Raw genomic sequence first — 21753 nt, 5'->3', positions numbered from 1 at the left:
AATGATGGTTATTACTTTTGCCTAAATGTTGAATTATTTGCAACTCATTCCCATTTGTTGAAATCCATTTCAGCTTTGTCTTCTGGCTAGATACATTGCAGTTGCCTCCTACCAGAAGGTTCTCTTTTGTCTCATTGTCAGTTGGACACTACCGTACTCTGGTAGGACCAGCTAGTCCAGTATTCACCTTCAAAGAGCACCATTTGTGTTGTTCTCCTCCTACTTCATGTAACTTGGCTGTCAAGGCATATAAAAAATTAATTTTAAGTGCAGGAGAAGAAATATGCTCTCAAGTTGAAAAGCTTGCCAAAGGGAAAAGTAGCATTAATAATGACATTGCAATGCTTATTTACCGCAGGGAACTTTTCAATATCTTTCTGAAGTTAAGTTAACAACATATCTGGTGATAAACCAAAGGGAAGGAGACTGCAACAATCAGGGACACTAACCCAGCAGAAAATGATTTTTTCTGCTAGTATATAAGGCCCAATACTGGGGCTGCATCATCTTCTCACTCAGGACAAGAGTTCCAAGAGTTGAATTCCTGCCGCAACTACCAGTCCACCAGCACTGACTTCCCATGCTAGAAGTGAGCAGTGACACGCAGTCTGTCACTGCCCCCAGGCAGTCTGCAGTCACCTCTCAAATCAGATTCTCCCTTTCTATCAGTGATTTCCATAGAGTTCTCTAAGTCACATGTACTTAAAACAATAAAAAAGACATCTACCCACAGGCACGTCAGTGAAGACAGCAGTTTCAGAGGACTACAGTCATCACTAGCACTTGTCTTTATGTTGTGTGAATCGAGTTTGGTTTTGATTTGCAAAGCTGGGGAGGTGGATTACTCAGAATTATTCTTCTATCTGTAGTTATACCAATAATGTTTACAGTGTTTGTAAAATCAATAAGAGTTATCTTCCTGGAGTTATTGGCATAAACCCAACAGAAAGCAGAGAAAAAAATAAAATTTATGGTGTTGTGATGTAGATAAACCTGTGGAGCTACGGATTTTGTGGTTCACCAAGCTGACTGTATGGACTCTATTACAATTGCATGCATGTAATGTTCACATACACGAAAAAAAAAATCTTTATGAAAATCAAATTTAGGACTATATTTAAACAGAAGATAATTTATATAAGTAGAGGAGTTGTTAATGTACCAGATGAAATTTGAATAGGCAAGTGGCAGGAACACCACATCCTAGAAAGAAGCAAGAGGTTACGCAGGAGGGGGCACCACATTGAAATTCTTGCCTTTGACAGTAAATCTTGGATTTAACTGAGGTCATGGGGACCTAACAAAAGCTGAAGAACTTTTGGAACAGAAAAGACATGGAAATTAGTATGTCATGAAAAGATGAGTAAGAGAGAAAAAAAAATCGGTAGTATATTTAGAGTCTTTTTCCTCCCATGACTGGTAACAGAAGGATTTGTGGCAGAGAGGTTACAGCGGGATAACATCAGAATACTAAATAAGACTATAAAAATGAATGAGGAGACATGACAAGCTAAAAATATTCAAGCATCACAAACAAAACTTTATTGAATGGAAAAGGACTGATAATATATTATCACAATTGCTTTAATTGAACACAATTGTTTTAATTCCATATGCTCAGATTACACTTAATGGAATCAGGATATACACTTAAATTTGTGCATGTTCCTAACTTTCTGTATGTTGAATATTCTTGATATATTAATTTGTGGCAAAATTTGAGTCTTAAAATTATCCAGAGGATGCCTTATAAAGCAAAGAGGTATTTTTCCATTTTGATGGGAAGCAAAAGAGATGCAGAAGTTACACAGCTAACATCATGTATACAAAATAGTAGAAAAAAAGTATGAACAGACTTTCAGTAAACATAGCTATTACACGTTTTCATTCATTTAGCTGTAAGGTTTTTATTGACAGCATTAAAGCCATTCCTGAATAGCTTTATTCAGGAATCAAAATGAGTATCTACACCACAAATATCTATTATTTCAGGTCTTACCTGAAATCAGCATGTTATCAACCTCTGGGAATAATTATTCAAGTTGACATAAAATTTCTTTCCAAAAAATTTAGAAGCAAGTCAATAAATAAGCAAGGAAGGTTCTTGCCTTTTCTAGAAAAAAGGCTTAGTTGTGAACAGATGCACCTGAAACAGTATGAAAGTAGGCAGTTTTAAGTTTTAGTTATTCGCGCTTTGCAAATAAAATTTTACCTCACCAGAGGAGGAAGGAGTGAAATGACAGTTCTATCTTGACTTTCGCATCAAGATATTTACAGCCATCCTATCTCTGTCAAATCTGATTATAAACTAGGGATCAGCAGGCAAGAGATTAAAAGCTCATCTGAGTAGATTCAACAAATGAAATTGATAAGAATTGCCCATAGTGCGCCAGTTTTACAGACACAGTCAGCCAGAGTGACATATTATTGGAATTAAAAATATGAGCTTTCTCATTCTCTCTCTGGCTTTGAAATGCAAATGAAAACTGCTGGAGTTGTCGAGCAGCAAGTGCTAACCTTTTTATATATAGCGAGAGTCTCCTCCTGTTAACAAGTTTTGTGGAGCACAGGATCAGCATTATATTAAACAGAGATCCTTGCTGATCCTTTTTTTTTTTTTTTCTGTTCTTATTGGAGCATTTTTCTTCATATGTATTATATGCATTCAATTTCTATGCTGGAAGAAAAGGAGGTACTTATTGCTGCATCTGCTGTTATGTACTTCAGGTGCTGCATCAAAACTAAAGTCATTTGAGTACTTATCTACCTGCTCTAGAGAAGCCACAGCCCAAAAGGAAGAAGTGGCCAGGCCAGCTCTAAGGGCAACAAGCCCTATAAATAGATGTTTGTGTACATAATCTCTATCAGAAGGATGATCAAAGAGTTAAAGAGAGAGATCTCACTGCTTAAGAAGAAAGTGGTATGTGTTTGGTTTTTTGTTTGCCTTTTTTTTTTCTCTCCTCAAAGTTGCCTTTCCTACCACCACTAAACAAATAAATGGCATTCTGCTCTTTTTCAGTTGCCACAATGTAATTTACATTTACCAAATATTTTTTTACTGACTTTACAGCTTATCACCCTCATATGTTTTGAGCATGAAATGATGCAAGTTAAAAATGGGTATCCTTCAATTTTCTGATACTCTGTAAAGCATGACCTTTCTAAGAATATACAAATGTACCACAGAACAGAAAGTCATCTCAACCACTAGAAGCAAACAAAGTGACACATTCTAAATCTCCCCTTCCAAGAGCAACACCTTAGAGAAGAGGCAGACACACACAAGCACTCCATACAGTACCTAATGCTAATTTGGGAGTTAACGTGGGCCCAAATCTGTGCCTGTTCCTTCAAGCACAAGAGCAGATGCAAGTGCATTCAGGGCACTGCTTCCTAGAGCACACAAGTGTCTCTCCCAGAAATGTGTTGGGTGTAGGAGTAGCGGACAGAGTAAGTTTAATTTCATTCTCCATGAACTGCAAATGCAATTTCTCCTGCTGCACCCTGGGAAAAGTAGAGAAGCAAAACTATCCTGCCACTGTGGATTTACTAAAATTATTTTATTTTTTTAATGAATGGAAAAGAGACAGAAAGAAATTTAATGCAGAATAAAACTCTGCTGTTTATACATTTTTTTCAATTATACTATCTAAAATAGATGATTCACTTTGACATTTTGAAAGTTTTTTTTTTTATCTTTAGTGATAGCTGAAATAAAAGTTTTGAAAAAAAAAAAAACTACACAGAAAGTCAGAATAAGCACTTTCCACATCCTCCTTATCCTCCCACATTTTCCTTTAGGAATATTTCTGCTTTTATGGCTTAAATTCTTCACCTGAAGTCAAACCTTCTGTTTATGGCATCACAGTGGTTGCTGTGGACGTGATTGTGATGTACAAAGCCAAAAGTGATGAGTTCAAATTTGGAATGTGCAGCGGTATCTCGCTAAACCTGCCTAAAGTAGTAGCAGATACTAAAAAAAAAAGCAGAGCATGTACATTGAAAACAAGCAAATTAACTTTTTAAATGACTGTTTCCAATCAGCTTTCATTATCACAACTGTTTTCAGATACGTTACTATAATGGCTGTAGAGGCTAAGTGCTAAACTACACATATGGAAACAAGCAAATAACATGAGCAGACAGTGCTAACACAGATGGCAGCAGAGTCCTAACCACGCTCTTCAGTAGTGCCTGCTGTGATTGCTATCTTCTTCTGTAGCAGAAACATACAGACAACAAACTGTGGTAACACAGACATGCACTATGCAGTGCTGCTCTGACAATGAAAATACTTAATGTCACCCTTCATACAGCACATTTCTCTACGCCAGATTCCAGACTCAGAATGAGTTATGACCAGAGAACACAGATTCCAGAAAAAGCTATTAGTTCACTCTAATTCCTTCTGCTACAAGGATTAGTTTCACACACACCCTCTCACACATACACACATTTAAAAATACAACTGTTCAAGGGCAGGTGCTAATTCCCAAGAAATATGTTAAATATTACAAATGGGAGAAATCTGTTTTGCCATTTGCATCACAGGGTCAGCCACTGCCAAATTTTCACACCCTTGGTGGCAGAAAGAGTCCTTAATTTTTCCCTGCATCAGGAAAAAACATAAATTACTTAAATTAACCAAATTAGTTTCCAAACCAGGTGTTGCCTCTAACCTTGACACCTGAAGTATTACCAGGAGTGCACAGGTTATAAATCTTTGTACTTTCAATATCCCTGTGTGAAGAACATTAGAGTAGATGACAAATTAGAGAAACCAGAAAGTCACATATACCCTTTATGTTTGGTTATTTTTTCATGGAATACAGTTTGACGCAGGACAAGAAGTGGTTCGAAGTTAAATTGAATGCCAAGGTCCAAGGAAAACCATGAACATTTGTGAATCAGACCTGTACTGATGGAAATGTTTACTCATGTACTTGTTAAAAACAAAAACCTGCAAAGAGCAGCAGGACAAAGGCAAAACCAGATACCGGATAAAAAACAGTTGGGGATAATGAAAGTAAGAGGAAAAAAAAAAAAAGCAAAACAGATGTTAACGGCCACAGAACTCAATCATATCACATTAAAATATTATTAAGCATAGAAAGTGATTCTCTAAACAATCTTTCAACAGAAGTGCCTCATAAGGCACTTGTGCCTGTGGCCCAAAATATCCTATACGCAACTGCAGGAGTGTTAACAAATAAATTATATTAGCCTTCTAAATACAGCTATTTAGAAAAGCAAGACAATGGCTGTTAACACCAAAAAATACTAAGTGCTTCCTTGGAAAGAAAAACAATACTCTTATATTCCTAGAAAACATATTACCAGCAAGCTCTCACTACTGCACACAGGCTGTATTGCCTTACAGTTTCCTACCTGGAAGTGCCATTGGGAAGCAGTGAAATTCACTGGCAGGTGAAAGAAGATAGCAGGACATACAGATGAAACAGAGCTGCAACTTTTTTCAGCAGGTTCATCAAGTCAGACACAAGGAACACCCAGAGAAACCCACCTCATACTGCTCGTGGGGTGGCACATAGAGCCTCAGTGCCAGCATCCCCAAAGCTGGGACACAGAGAGCACTAGCAACCCAGATCCAATAGGACCGTCACGTTTCCTGACTACTAACAAAAGAAGCCAGAGACAGATCCCAGAAAAATCTGTGAAATGCTCCTGATGTTCACAGAGGCATTCAGTGAGTACTGGGCCTGTAGCTCCGTGGCTGCTATAAGGCCATGGCTTCTTTGCTTTTGGCTGCAGAGCTCAAGAAGAAGTGAAGTTAGATTTCACTGAAATGTGGGATGTTTGGTTCACAGACTATTTATTTATTTATTTATATTTATTCATTTTTAATCTGATTTGAACCAGAGGAGTTGATGATTCACAGGAAATGGCCTTGATTACAGAGCATGGTGTAGGAATCCAGGTAGACAACACTTAAATAGACCCAACACTAGTTCTCTTCCTTTAACATTGCTGAAGAAAGGTGCATGTACCAGAGATCAGTGATCTTACTCTAGAAGAGAATAAAAGGTTAAAATGAATATTGAAGCTGGACCTCTAAATCAAGACAGATGCATTCAGGAGAAAACTTCAGCAAATTTAAGGAAGAGATGAAGCAAAATAGAGCAGTCTAGAGACTGAAGCCCTCATCCCTGTCAAAAACCAAACAAACAAACAAACATAAAACAGCAGAGCATTATCTTTCAGGCTCTTTCCATAATGACCAGGGACCTCTGTTCTATAACTACATTGGGACATTCCAATTACTCGAGTTGTCAAGACTCTTCTTACCACAAAATCTTACCTGCACTTCTTATTTATGAAGTGTACAGCCTCAGGGCTACATACCTGGCACACTCCTCTGTATTTCTCAAAATGTTACCATGTTTCTCGGTGCACTGTTATGTGGGATCGCAAGCTTAAGAATGGCTGCTGTTACTCTTATTCAGAAAGCCATGCACACAAGCAAATTCTTACTCTTATGTGGTATTTTTTCTGGAACAAGGCAGTTTGTGTTATGTTTTACAAATGATACTTCAGATCATCTGAAGAACCACTTCAGCACCACTTCCTCTTGGCCCAGTTTCTACACAGACATGGCCATCATGTAGAACTCCCACTTCTGCAGAGTTTTTAGGCTTAATTTTGAATTTGGACTTGGGAAAAAACAAAAAGTTTTGTCACATTTTGTGCTTTCTCCTTCCTTGGATATTTTCAGTAGTGGACCTGAGAAAAACCTACGCAATTTGTTCTGTCTCAGCTGACCCTGAGCAGGAGATTGGACTAGAGACTTCCTTAGGCTCCTTCTGACCTGAATTATCCTCAGTTTCCTCTAGATGTACCAAATGGAATTAGAGTATAAAGGATGGAAATATTTTAACTTGATTTTAAAAAGAGCCATGCAGCTTTGTGACACCATACTGATAGAGAATTTTGCAACCTTCCTCTTTTTAAACAACATTGTCTTAAGCTTGTGTGTCTACCATCCAAATGGCATTATGGTGCTACAGGAATAAAATACAGCAAAAAAGCTGGCCACAATCCAGGGTGCATCTTCAGATTGATCCCTTCCTGCAACAGAAGAATTGCTGAAAGTTATTAAGAACTCTGCAAGTCCCTCAGGTGTCACTTAATCACTACTTCTTTCAGATCATCTGTCTGTGTCAGCCCCCAGAACAAGCTGCAAAACAAACCACCTCAAAAAGCCTAGAAAATAAGCTCACCAACTGCTATTGTGCATAAAGCAAGTGGCTACATCCCACAAGCTCAAGTCTTTCAAAGATCAGAATCTCATCCCAGTCACTACAGTTTCTGCAGGGTGATCCTTTCCCTGCCTTTACAGTTGTAATATAGCACTCTCCCAAGAAGCAAAGAAATTGATTTGGACTGGTTTCTAAGCCTAGAGATTAGGAAAAAAATACTGCACAAAAGAAAACACAAAACATGTTCCTATTACAATCAGACTATTACCACCCCTCAGCGAAAAATAAACAGACTTTCTCCTGTTACTCAGTGAATAAAGCCAGTGATAAATTCTTCTTTGCTTTGTTAGAAGTTACCTTGGTAAGCAAAGGTTTGGAGCAACTGAGGCTGCACCATCAACATAAACAACTGACCAACCCCTCAGGCTACTTCATGTTAACTGAAATCAATACGTGGACTCGGAGCAGCCAGCTAGAGAGAGCCTACAAAGTCCAACATCATCTATACTGGAAAAGGGAAAGACCATGTTTCCATAAAGCATTTCTTATGTTCTAAAGATCACTTGGAAAATCCATTTTAAAGCCAGTTGAAAGTATCTCTTGAAATCACAAATAGCTAGAAGGCCAAAAATTTAGCTCTAGCTTTAAAAAAAAAAAAAAAAAAAAAAAGTTAAGAAAAAGAATTAAGAAAAAAGATTGCATTCCCATTCCCTCACTCCCTCTAACTCACGCTTGAACACTGTAAGCCATATATTAATCAACTCAAGTGTAGAATATAAGGATGCCGTATGCTTAGAAACGATGCAGAAGCCTGGAAACATTCTGCCCAGCACAGCAACTCATCTGTTCTGTGATCCTGGCTGATGTGAATGCATCACAAGGGTGCCTTGATCTTTCCACATAGAGCTTCTGATTACAGAACCTCCTCTCACTTACCTCCAAAAAATAAAACAAAAATAAAAATCATTTGTACACCCATTTCTTGTCTAGCAACAACCATGACCTCCCACATGAAACAACAGTGACTATCAGCCAAAAAGAAGAAACTGGTGAGGACACCTGCTTATACTATATGTGAATTTCCTCAATCCAGCTTCTGGAGAAAAAAGCATCGCTTCTCTACTTCCCATTCCACCCCCTCACTATAAATGCCAGCAGTTTAGACAGCTCTAGTTTCAGAGTTTCAGAGTGGTAAGTATTGAGCTAAATACTGGAATGGTTTATACAGCAAAGCTCAATGCAGTCATTGACAATAACAAGTCTTTTTTCTCACTTCTTTCCACAGGCTCTTGGTTTTGTTATCACAAACTAACAGCTCTACTTTAATCCACCCCCAGGAGAAGGTTCTCCCCACTAATTCCTATTCCTCTTTTATGCTTTACAATACTTTATATAGGAGTACAGCATCAACAACTCTTCATGAAAATTGGCCGTAGGGAGCACAAAAAAATATTCTTAGACATCATAGCACACAAGACAAAACCACAACAACAACAACAAATCCATAGATTTTACAAAACGTGTAGGTTTTGTTTGTAAAACAGGTCCTTCAGCATTTACTAATCCTTCTAAACACAACAATTATTATTTTTTTTCATGGAAATAATGAGAATAATTTCAATAACACCACCAGAATCTTAAGGCTATGTGCTATTAAATGAGTCAAGGTACAACCAGTTTAATACCTTTTCAATAAAAGGACACTGAATTGCAAAATACTCTGCTTAAGTAGCAACCAGAACACTATCTGCAAGCCCATGGCTATCTGCACTCACATGGCAAGAGGTGTGAATTTGCACCTGCTGGCACAGGCTTCCTGCCACTTGGCACCTTTATTTACACCATGCTACTTGCCTATTTTAGTAAAATTACTAAATATCAAAGAAGCCCGCTATTGTTTTGTTTCATTTTTTATTTAATGCTTCAATATTTTAATTAGCACAAATTTAAAAACGATCAACAAAATCAGAGCATATCAAAGTGAACCTACAGTAACAACATTCCTGGTTTAACTGTTGTACATGTATGTGTATTACAGCTCTGCTGTGATTTTGTATGATTAGAAATCCTACAGCCTCCACCCAATTTCATATACATGAAGGCAGAATACAAAAATGCTACCCTGGAGTTTCATGAGAAAGAAGTTGAATCCTAGTAGAATAAAGATATTCCAGGTTTTGTGATGGCTTATCCTGCTGCTGCTTAGAACAGCACTGGGTCAAGTCCAGCCCAAATACATATGGGAAAGCAGTTGGGAGTTGCCACAGTTCCAATCATTATGGCGATGTGATGAAACAAATTCAGTGCATAAACAGACATTCCAACTTTAGTTAATGGACAAGATGATTCATTGTTATAACATGGCAAGACTAAATGGAAAGACAAAGGCAGAGACACTAGACTGAGCGCTGAGACTGGAAACTTCCAGATGTGAGTATAAAATGCCCCTGAGCCAGGGTTATTCAGAAATATAAAATACTTCAGAATGTACGAAAATGAGATAGCTTCTATACTTCTGTCAGAGTAACTACTTCACCTAGCTTCGCAATTTAAACTGCAAGAGCCAAATTATCAGACAAGTAATTTTTTTCCCCTTTTAAAGCACACCTTGCATTTCCCAGCAAAGTGATTTGTGACCTCTGTCTGATTAAAACTCTCCAAATCTTCTTTAAAAAAAAAAAAGTCTGGTTATGGGATGGAGAAGAAGTCTTTGGTTTCTCATCTATATTTCTCTGCAGAAATTGAATTTAAATGAACATCATAAAACTGTATTTGCAGTCAGCCTCTAAATTCTAGATGCTGTGTTTGTCATTCCATTGTAAACTCTGATTTAGAATAATCTATGGCTTTGTAGCTCTGGTTACTTATTTATAATTGTACAAGTTGTAATGTTAAGGTTTTATTATTGTCATAAACAAACTCTTCCATGAACTAGGGGGAAAATGTCAAATAAAGCCATGTTACAGGTATTTGCTAATTTTATCATATGCATTTCTGGCCAAGAAGAGTACGGTTTTCCTCACCCCCTCCAGTAACACCAATGTGAACTTATTTGAAAAATACTACAGAAGGAAAACATTTTTAAAATTAAAAAAATTATAATAATAATAAATCAGAGACTACCAATGACTGCTACCACGGCTTTGAGTTACTGAGAACCCCAAGCTTCACTGTAGAATAGGAAAAAAATAAAAATAAAAACCACAACAGAACTTGACTCTTGAGTCACACAAGTTCTCTAAGAAGTTGTTCCTGTTATGCATATAGTAGTACAATTAAGTTAAGCGGTATCAGCTTGTGTTCACATCAGTGGAAAGGCTAAGAGAGTTAAAACTTGCTTAGTAAACCAATCCTTCTTGATCTTCATGTCAAATCCTTTATCCATCCATTTCCTTTGAATGCCATGTCTTCACAGCAAGGTCTGCATTACACATGGCAAACATGCTCCCTGACTGATGCAACAAGACCACAGGGGCAGCTGAGGCATCTAAGTGTTAGTAGATCCAAACAGAAACAACATCAATGTTCATACTTGATGAACATGTAGACTAGTAAGTGTTTTAAGTTTCAAAGTTTACCTGCGGATTATTCCGGCTGAGCACAGAAAGGCTTACTTGCTTTGAGAACTTATATTCCGTTATATTAAGCGGACATATATAACGCCTACATGAATTTCAGACATTCATTTTTACAAATACCACAATAAGCCACAGGTAAAAAGTGAGGTGTAGAGAACTACGCCTCCAGCACAACAGAAGATTTGGTTATGACTGCCTGAATACAACCAAGAACATTATTTCCCAGGAGAGAGAGAAAGAAAAAAGGAAGAAGCTGACAGAAAATACATTGTGAATATTTCAGAAAGAAATGTGTGAAGATTATACCATCTGAAATTGGAAAGTTTGTAGGACTCTTCATTTTTCTACCATCAACTGTAGAATTAGTCCAGTCCAGTCGCAACCAGAAGTTGTTAGCATGTGTGCATACATCGAAGCACATGCACCAGGAAAACCATGGTCAGGCTTGTAGGTTTTTTCCTCCATCCCATCGTTTCCCTAGTTCATAGAGAACATAGAGAAGTCCAGTTCTCTGGAGCTATAACATGCTGACTTCTATCCTTACCTAATGAAGGGGAGACAATAGATTTTGTCCTGTTTTGTGACAACTCTAGATAGGTTAAGACTAAAACTAGTCAGCTGGCTCAGGTGGAAAAAAAAATCTGTGTTGCTTTAGCTCACACTTATTTATTCAGCCTGCCTGGGTGTGATCCAACATATTGGCATGATACTGACTGATTTCATTGTGCTGGCTGAAACACAGAGGACTTACATTTCCTAGCCTAAACTTGGCACATTTTTGTGAGAAATTAAAAAATAAATATTTGAAGTAATCATTTTCTAATACATCACTGGTGTGTACACACTCCTACACATACATCCAACACTATTTAGTTACATTTTTCTCACTGCAGTTTTAATACTACTGATGCAGAACTACTAGTTTACTACAAAAGTTTGACATACCTTTAAAAATGTATATAAAAATATTGCTTTCTCCTCAGCAGTTTTGGTGGCATCAGAAAATGTAAACATTCTTCTCTCTCATAGCCTCTAGTCACAAACTTTCCATACCTACTCCCCAAGGGAGGAGGTTTCTTCAATGCATACAGGCATCTCAAAGTTTTGTTAAGGAGTACAGCAAAACACTACTTGATTTACACTGTGGTTTCCATCATGCTAGTCCTTAACATCTGCTTAGAAAGCCTGTAGAAGAATTCTGGCTCTAGCCATCCATCTGGTTTTCAAGCTCTTGAAAGATTTTACAGGTAAAGTGCTATAAAAACAGGCTTTTTATAAGATCATTAATATTTATCATCTTATCAGGACCTTGAACTTTTTGTCTTGACAAACACTTTGTTTACTGTCTAGACCACAGCAGGTGGAAATGCTAGTCCTACTTTTCATCACTTTGCATTTTCCAAAGTTTCATTGCATGCAGAATGAGCGTCTGTACACGAGATTATAGAAAATTTCATGTTTGTATTTGTGTTTTGAAGCATTTGAAAAATACAGAAAAGTCTGAGGTCACGATGCCATAAGTACACGGTTTGATCATGAAAAAGCTTTGTTTTACTTGCAATTGATAAGATAAAATTGTTGATTAATAAAGCAGTGAATAAGCGCACTTGATAGAGAATCACATAAAATAGCTCCATGTCAAAATAAATCGACAGCTATATTTACTCACACAAAAGGCAAGAAGAACATCAAAGCTGGCAGATACTTGTAAGTTGATGCAGTCAAAAGGCAGGCTCGCTCACATGTTCACAGCTCAGTATGCCTGCAGCACCCAGACAGCCTTAAGTGATGATTGGGTAACTGTATCTTAATCCAAACACACACAGAAATGTCATGCGTGGTCTTCAGCTGGTGTCAATCATAACAGTGCCATTGAGATCCATGGAGCTGTGCCATTTTTCTACCAACACAGGTAGGTGGCCAACTGGAACGGTTTTTGCAGCAAGAAGAGTAGGAAAGAACAGCATTATTTGCTAAAATCTAAATTCTCTCCTGTTCCTGCCGCCTCCCGGTTCTGTTGTAAAAAATGAATAGTCCTTGTTTCATTTTGATGATTGCATGCATGCATGTATGAATGAGTCGACCTGGTTAAAAACTGCTGACAGCTCACTTATAAGTAAGATACACCAAAAAGTATAATCGTGATAACTCCTCAAACTCTTCAGCCTGAATATTTTAAGTATGTTTTCCGCTCCAACACAAGGTGGTCAATATTAAATTACTTGAGTCCATTCTTGGAAAACAAAGTGTTTCTAAAACTTTGAAATTTTGAGAAGCATATTAAAGTAATACTGCACTTCCCCTTCCCCCCTTCCCCCCTAAAAAAAATAATAAATATATATATATATAAAAGCTCACTGTAGCATACAGTCAGCAGTACGGACAGAGGAATTAGGTCTAATTTTGTTTTTACCTTACATCTGTTGCTGTTAATGGGTAGTAAATGGCGTTGTAAATAAGTCCAGCGCACCTTGCAAAGACAGTACCGCAGAAAGAGTGATTACCCTTAAAGCACAGTTGAAAATTAACTGGGATGCGAAATATCTGTGCTGCAGTGTAATTTAGTGTTCCGTGTTGATACAGTAATTACTTAAACCAGAACTTAGTGTCGTACCATACTTTACAAAACACTTCTAAGAAGCAACAAACAGACTGAAGCACACCACACCTTTCTGCTACCCTGAATTAGAACCAAGTTACAAAATATCTCCCCACAGTAATTAATTTACAATACAGAGACCCTGATAACATCTTAATCTTGGCAGCATACCGCAGCATCGCAACTACACAATTATGGCAAACTTTCTGGCGCTCAAAGAAGGATTTCAGCTCTGCCTAACCCCTCGCACCAGCCGGTCTGTGGGCAAACACCGGCTCTAACGGGGGCAGGGGGGGACCCAGCCGGCTTGGCTGCATCCCTCTTGCAGCCCGAGCGCTTTCCTTGCGAGTTATCCCCACCGCCAGCATCACAGTCAGAGAGAGGAGCCTAAGCACTTGCAGCTACAGCCAGCCATTTGTATTCGCTAACCGGACAGCATTCCTCCCCTGCGCGGTCATTTCTCTCAGAGTTTTTTGATACCCACTGAGGCTTTGCTCGGACTTTGGGTCCGGTTCCTCCTCGCCCTCCTGGCAAAGGCGGCAGGGAGGCTGCCCGGCGGCGGCGAGCGGGCGGCAGGCGGGTGACAGCGGTGTCACAGCGGTGTCACAGCGGTGTCACAGCGGTGTCACAGCGGTGTCACAGCGGTGTCACAGCGGTGGCAGCGGTGACAGCCGCCCCGCAGCACGGAGTTCCCCCGGGGACTGCCGAGCCCCGCAGCAAGCACGGAGCGGAGCCCGCACACGGCTCGGCCCCCCCGGGCTCGGTCTGGGACCTCGTAAACACCCCGGGAGGGGCGTCGGGAGCCGGGGGAGCCCCGGCGGGTTTGGTAGCGGTGCTTCCCAGCACTGAGAGCAGCCGCAGGCAAGCCAAAAAATACTCCGAGGACTGTCCCCGGGTTCACCGGCTGCAAACGCTTTCCGCCACGATTAAGGACGCCGCGATCGCAGCGAGATGCTCCTCTCCCCAGCGCCCGGCAGCCAGCAGGAGACAGGCGCAGCTCCAGCGGAGTTGGGGCGCGGGGACCCCCCTCCCCTCGCACCCACGGGCGGGCGAGGAACACCATGAGCCCCCGCTCGGAGCGACCCCAGCGGACCCCCCCACCCCGGGCCCCCGTCCCGCCCGGCCCCTTACCGTGCGGCGGCGGCTGGGGCTTGCCGCCCGGCGGCTTCTCCTTCCTGCCGCCCGCCGTGCTCCGCAGCCGCCAGCCCGCCGCCCCCCTGCCCAGCGCGCCGGCCATGCCGCGGCTGGGGCGGCCCCCGCAGCGCCGGGCCCGGCGGGGACAGCGCGGGGGCGGAGATGGGGCCCGGGACCCGGCGGCGGGCACGGGGACGGCGATGGGGACGGGGGCGGGCAGGAGGGAGCAGCGCGGTCCCGGCGGTCCCGCCCCCGGCCGGGCCGGCGTCAGGCAGCGCCGCGCCCCCCGCCCCGCTCCTAGGGGCTGGGAGGGGGTTTGGGGGGGGGGGGGGGGGCGGGCTCCCGGGGGCAAGGGGGGGTCGCGCAGCGAGACCCCGACCCCATCCCCGCCGGGAGCCCTCCTCCCACGGAGCTTCGCCGGGAGCCATGTGTAAGTTACCTCCTGCCATCCCCAGCGCCGGTGCCGCGCACTCCTGCCTCCATCGCGGTGTCGCTCGGCCGGAGGGTGCCGCTTACCGAGAGCCCCTGTGCGGGGAGGCAGCGGCAGCCCCCCTCCGGGCCCTCCGGGGCCCCGGGCCGTGGGCAGTGCCCTCGATCGCTCGGCGGTCCCGCCAAGGGGTGCCTGCCATGCGAGAAGCACCCTATGCTCTGAAACGTGCAGTCTGCTTAACACCGGATCTAATAAAAAGTTACAGGCTCGGAGATGAATATTAGCAATTTTCAGAAAAAAAAAAAAGTTTAAAATGCCGCTGTAGTCCCAAGGATTTGGCCGAGCAGTATGTTGCATAAGTACAAATGTGTAACTTTTGTTTGTAATAGTGGTAATGAATCCACCTGTATGTCAAATTACAGCAGTCACTGCGGCAGCTCTGGAAAGGTATTCCACAGTTGCTTTTTAATTTTTCATGCTCACATATATCTATATGCCATCAGCACCTCCACCGAGCATATCATTCTTTCTATCTGAACTCTTTGAAACGCAGAGAAACTGTATGCAGAACTTGCGCTGATTCTTCCATTCAAAGAAAAGGAAAAGAAAGCCTCCTCCCTGTGTCCCATCTCCGTTTCCCTGTATCCCACCTCTGCTTCCCTGACTTCAAGAAGCTTATGGAGAAAAACAAGTAGGGTCCATCGTTATCATAACTTTAAAACTTATTCTTTGGAGACTCAATTGGACCAAGTTACTAATTTAAAAAAAGAAAGAGAGAGAGAGAGAGAGCTCCTCTTGGGTTTGTAGCTCCAACAGCCAAGATGTAAAGCCACAACCTGTGTGTGATGCAAGAGCAAAGCTTTGTCCTCCACTTTGAACTTATCCGCCCTTCTTCAGTGGTCAGTTCCTACCCCAGTCCCTGCTGATCAGGCCTCCCTCCTGTGCCCACACCTCATCTGTCCTGCCTGAGCCCCGAGTCCCAGCAGCCCGCTGCCGCTGCCTGCTGAGGCTGGGGTGGTTTTCATTAGCGCTGAGAATGATTCATGCAAACCAGGATTTCTGACCTTGACCTGACACGTACAGATACACCCCGTGGTGATGAATGTAATAGAATAAACAGATATGACTGCATATTCCCTCTTGTAGGGCTGTTCTTGCCCAATTCTATTGCATTGTAACACAAATAATGACTCATTTGCTTACCCTCATAGCACATTTAGAAACCTGCTATTCATCTCTGCTTGAAGGCTCTTGAATAAATACACTCCCCAAATGATTGATTTAAATCAAATATATTTCTATCACTTGATCCTGTTTCTGTTATTATTGATAATGACTACACATGTGGATGTGTGGTGTATCATCTCACTGCTGCTCCACATTAGGATGTTTTTTATAGTGGATAGTCTTTTGTTAAACGTACTTTTATAATTACATTTACACAGGGGAGGAGGGGGAGATAAAAACAAAAGAAAATATAGCTGGAGAAGAGCCCACTCTCTGTACACAAAGAATATGAAACTTCTACAGCAATTAGTTGGAATGCAAATTAAGAATAGGGTATAAAAATGTTTTGTAGAGAACAGTATTTTTAAATGATATAAAAATATATAGCATATAAAACAAAGAATTAGTGCGGAGAAGGAAAAGTCTGCAGTAGTTGTATGCAGAATTAATATTCCAGAACAGGTTTAACAAATAGGAAAAAGGAAAAAAACTTACCTCTTAAATTTAGAATCACAGAATGATTTGTGTTGAAAGGGACCTTAAAGATCACCCAGTTTTTGTTTTTGTGCAAAGAGGTATTTTTGCAGAAACCTCCAGAGCTGAAAAGAAAAAAAAAAATGTATTCACAACCCCTTCCTGAAAGATTGATTTTTCCATGATCAACATTTAATAACTTTCCTTTTTGTTTTTGTTTTTACAAAGGAATGAAGACACAAGAGCATTCTTAAATATCATTGTAGAGTGTAATACCTCTGATTTAAAGGACCACCTTGCTTATTCATTGTATGCAACAAAAGGTGTAATGGAGAATATGAGCAGCCTCTGTTGAAAAGAAAAGGTACAGATATCATAAAATGATAATACTGAAATGTTGTATAATACCACTATGGCTCATAATTTCATTCCCTTAGTGTAGCATCGTAAGTTGCAGGCTAATTTTTCTTTATCCTTGTTTATGTTTCCTGCTCATCTAATGATGAAGATGTACAACCATTTTCTTGTATTAACTTGGGGCTGTTTTTCCACTGGTGAAGGAGTATTTGGATGTCATATCCCTCTGTTAAATATAATATTTGCATGGATGCATTAAACAGACTGGTGATTTGAATACATGTTCTAAATTTTGCTTACACTGAACTGACTTATACAGACCTTCACAGACAGGAGCATTACCATAAGCATTTCTGCTTAGGCATCTGTTGTTTTACCTAAGAATAATATGGAAGAGTTTCTGATAGGATTATACTTGTTTCCTTTGCAGAGAGGAATACAGAGTACCTTCTGCATTCGCAGTCCACCTGAGGATGACATCTATGATTTGTAAGCAGTCAAATTCAGCTCAGTCCACATTAGCAATCCAGCTCTAATATGGAAGCCCCAAGGCAGTTCTGCCCCTGCTCATCTTCCAGTCCACAACTTGCTGGCAACGTGCTTGTAATTTACCATTGACAAGAATTTCCTCTCACTACCTTTTCGTACTGAAGATATATGTATGTTCTTCTAACCCAGACAAACAGAAAAGCTAGATGGAGTAGAAAAGCAATTCACAAAATGATACCAATTCCTTGCAAAGCACCACTTCATGTTCCACCGGGGAATCTGTGCACTTCCAGGAGATGCCTCCAGGTTATAATGCACTGTATGAATACACTAGTGATTTTGTACAAACCAGACAAAAAGCAGAATAACCACAGGCAACATTTTGCTGGGCTAGCCTACGTGCCTGCAGCTGCCCTCCTCTGCTTTGTACCAGTGCTGTGAGAAAGCACCTGGGACCCAGTTTGCTCCTTCACTGCAAAGAACGCACTTGCATTCATGCCGTGCTTTGGATCAGCCTGTGTGCACTCCTCTTCTTCTGTCTGGTGCTAGAGGAATCAGAAAAGCAACGGTTCCAGCCACAAGGAAAGATGCAGAGCAAGGGTTAGGCTGCCTTGGGAACAGCAGTGTGCACCCCCACCACAGCTTCATGATCCTCAGTATAATCCTTCTGAATCTTCTTGCATGCACCAAGAGCAGTTGTGCACATGCTAGCACTAAGTCCAGTGGAGGTACAGTGCCTGCACGGTGGGCAGCCACAAACCTCACCAGCTCAAAAGCGTGAGAGCCACTGGTGGCTGAGGCTGTCCGAGGACAACTTCAAGCCCTACCTGAACCAAGTCATATCCTGTGTTTCCTGTGCTCATACCTGTTTCATGGAGCTGGGGATGGGTTTAGAGCACTAGATATGCATCATAAAAGGGAATGTGCAATGGAGTCAGGACTTAGTACTGCGGTCTGACTAAAAAGACAGCCTCTATAATTCTAATTTTCAATAAATCAGAAATAATGACTTACCTTTGTATCTACAAAGTTTAATTTTGCAGGTTACGTATTCCCAAAATTCAGCGTATCCTTGGCTCCCAGAATCCTCCTTTTAAATGCAATGTCATTTCTCCTCCTCCTAGAAACTAGGGAAAAGAGAATGTAACTGGGAAATAATGATGCCCTGGAAAGAAACATTTCTGTTCTCAATGCCCTTGCCTATGTTTCTTTCAATACACCTCTGTTCCTTCAGTTATTATGCCCAAGAGCAGAAAACTTGTTTTCCAGCAAGTGGAAGTGAAGAGATGCATTTCCAATGGATAGGACAGAAGATACAATTTATAAATTGTGCCTATTCTTTTCACACCACACAGAGTTTGATACAATGAAAAGCAATTGAGGGTCTGCCCCAAGAATCTGGGGTGCTGGATGGATGCACAGTTAGGCAGAATTGATACTTCAAATATGGAGATTTTGAAAGTCCACAGGAGACAGCTTTGACCTTAGAGCATTTCAGTTACTATTCTGGAAGCTCATGTTTGAAATGATCCTATTGCAGGTTGAATGTCCAGCCAAAAGTCCATTTTACTCAAACTTCTACACAAAATCTGACCAGAGGGAGTTACTTGAATCACAATCCTGACCTTGAGATATTGCTGTGGGTCAGAGGTGGCTGCATGTTTCTGTCTTTTCATCCAATATCGTGAACAACTACAAGATTTGCAATCTCAGGTTCATTTATAACAGTATTGATGTTTAAGACACTTCAATATTTCACTACATAACTTAGAGCAAACTGGGGGAACTGCAAGTGCAAGCGCATCACTAACCTGGTGAGCATTTAGGGAGAGAGAAGCTTGTATTTTCACGTACCACCATTTAGCAGCTCAGAGATAAACTGGGAGTATTCTGAAAGAAAAAATTGGTATAAGGAGTATTTACTATTCTTTCAGGTCAGGTAAGTTTTGATGACTGAAATACAAAATTAGTGTGAATGAAATTTCTGTTTTCAAAGAAATTTCTGGTTTCAAAGTTCTGAAGTTATTACAGGGGTGCCTCATAGTTCCTGATGAAATGGAAATGTTTCTCAAGAGCTAGATCAGAAGATACAGTCTTTAGGAAGTGCAAGAGAGAGGATCCCAAGAGGGCACACTGCTCTCGGGTATTTACTAGTGCTTCTGCTTTGGATACCTCTGAGGAATGGGATTTTAGATAAATATAGAGTAAACGCATGCCCAGGAGTTTCTGAGAAAATAATTACAAGGTCAGCTATAAAAATTCAGCTAAATTCAGCTTGTAATTACCCCAGCCAGATATAAGGAAAAAATAGCCATGATAAGAAGGTTTAAACAGATCTTCCTTTTGACTTCTCCTTTCAAAAACTAAATAGATGTTCCCTGAGATTTCTGAATGTCTTAGCAAATAAATTTAGCAATTTGAGAGAAAATTCCCAGTTCCTCCTTTTTGACCCATATTTTGTGTGATCTGCAAACCTAACCGATTATTTCCTGTGTCGGGTATCAGTCTTTCTCAGTGTTCAAGTTGGTCTCTGTTATAAATATGTTTCCCTGTCAATGTGTCAGAGATGCATTTGCTGGGATTTAGAAGAAAAATAAAAAAAAGTAGTAATATAAATCATTAATGATTTATTAAAAATTAGTAATATAAATCATTATCAATTTAACATAGTACAAGTGTGTACACAGAACATAGTTTAGACCAAGAATTCAGTTATTACAGGTATAAGCAGAAATGTAAATTTCATATCCTAACTAGAATAACATGCTGCAGAGGGAACTCACCCTCCAAAAAAAAGAAAAAAAAAAAAAAAAAGGTGAGCTTTTTTTCACCTATCACCTTCCTCAGGGTTCAGCAAGTCAGGCACAGACTTAGTTTCTATTTGCAGCTCTGTAGGAAGCTACAGAAAACCTATTGCCAGGGGCTGCAAGAGGAGTATAGTGAATGAACCATTACCTCCCCTGGCTGTGCATTTCTCTGCCAACAGCTGCTACATCTATAGTGTCCCTCTGGCATAACGTGGGTTGCAGCAGCTTGCTGAAAACCTCACATAGACTTTATGGTACTAGTGACTGTGAATGGTTTGTTTGTCTTTTATTTCTGTAACCATAATTCAGGGTTTACTTCTCTATTTCACTGGAGTTATGCTTGAAGATGGCACATGGGATTGGGCCCTAACTGTAGCCACTAAAAGCACATCAGACACAGGCAATGCAACATCCTTACTGAGAAGCAGGGTAATGTAGGTAAACTCAAACGGTTACAGAGGTCTAATCACCCATTAAATCCACTACGACTGCATTACATAGCTCTTCCCTGGCTTTTAGTCAAAAAACTATTGCTTTAAGTGTTTTTGGTAAAGAGAACACACTAGTGTGAAGCCACATGGAGTAAGACAGATTTGTAATTTTTAATTATATGTCTCAAAATTACATAATTTGGCCTTACGTATGCGATCCTCCAGACTTGGTCAAAACAAGCATTTCCACAGTACTGCAGGAATAGGGAAAAATAAAAAAGCGGTTGTGTCCTGTGAGGGAAACAGGAATAGAAGACAAGCAGCAGCTTCCCTTTTGCCCAATGCACAGCTGAGCTGTATAACACACTGCTCCCAGAAGCTAATGTGCTGTGTTGCTGACCATAGGGAAGCAGCATGCCTCTCCAGGGTTGCTTCAGATTGTCACAACTAGACTCTGCCTTTCCTATAGACTAGAGATAAAAATACAGTTTAATGTTTGACACCTCTTGAGTGCCCAATACATTTTTTCAAGCTGAGCTTTAGTACTCACAGGTCTAGGGAATATGGAAATGCATGCAGCGTATGAGACACACACCCTGGAACCACAACTTCTAAAACCTGACAAAACGCAAACAAAGTTGTTAATAATGATGCACAACTTTCTATTTTTTTCTCCCCTAGCTACAGTAAAACTAAAAAGTAATATACACATATGGCTGCTCCAAACCTACCTCTGATATTTCTATTTCCACCTCTTATTTTTCAACATGAATATATTGGATTTTTCAGGATTTCGTAACCTTACACCTCTCAGAAGCATTCTCTGTATGGGTAAAAGTTGTATATATATATCATGTGTAACTCATTTATTTTTAAAAAGTTGGTCTTTCTTCTCCCTTTCCATCATTCTTTGGCTCATGCTAATATAAAACAAGCATTGATTCCCATCAATAATCAGGGAATTAAAACTTGTAAGACAGTTGTTCTTGCTGTGGTGCTATCCCACAGGA

At 40.7% G+C, this 21753-nt stretch overlaps 1 protein-coding gene and 1 long non-coding RNA gene across 7 annotated transcripts in view; one reads left to right on the top strand and one right to left on the bottom strand.

Annotated features, from left to right (window-relative positions):
• ZNF385D (zinc finger protein 385D) overlaps nt 1-16982 on the bottom strand; it is a 436921-nt gene extending 419939 nt beyond the window's left edge. For 2 of the 6 annotated variants that reach the window (XM_083825066.1, XM_083825063.1), the window contains exons 1-2: nt 16936-16982; nt 16681-16784 (exon numbers count right to left, since the gene is read on the bottom strand). In XM_083825066.1, the coding sequence (XP_083681192.1) occupies nt 16681-16784; nt 16936-16967 (136 nt within the window). In that variant the 5' untranslated portion in view covers nt 16968-16982. Of the gene's footprint in view, nt 1-14525; nt 14734-14967; nt 15624-16680; nt 16785-16935 lie in introns of those variants that run through there. The other 4 variants (XM_083825067.1, XM_083825068.1, XM_083825069.1 and 1 more) reach the window with 3 other exon arrangements.
• LOC310894673 lies at nt 16706-18514 on the top strand. The gene is made up of 2 exons (XR_014580087.1): nt 16706-17023; nt 17447-18514. It is a non-coding gene; the product is annotated as an uncharacterized lncRNA (long non-coding RNA).
• Nucleotides 18515-21753: the final 3239 nt, after the last annotated feature.

This window comes from Anser anser, assembly GCF_964211835.1.
Source record: "Anser anser genome assembly, chromosome: 2".
In the NCBI taxonomy this organism is placed as follows: Eukaryota; Metazoa; Chordata; class Aves; order Anseriformes; family Anatidae; genus Anser; species Anser anser.
Note: the sequence above shows the minus strand (reverse complement) of the source record. Positions and strands in the feature narration are given on the sequence as shown.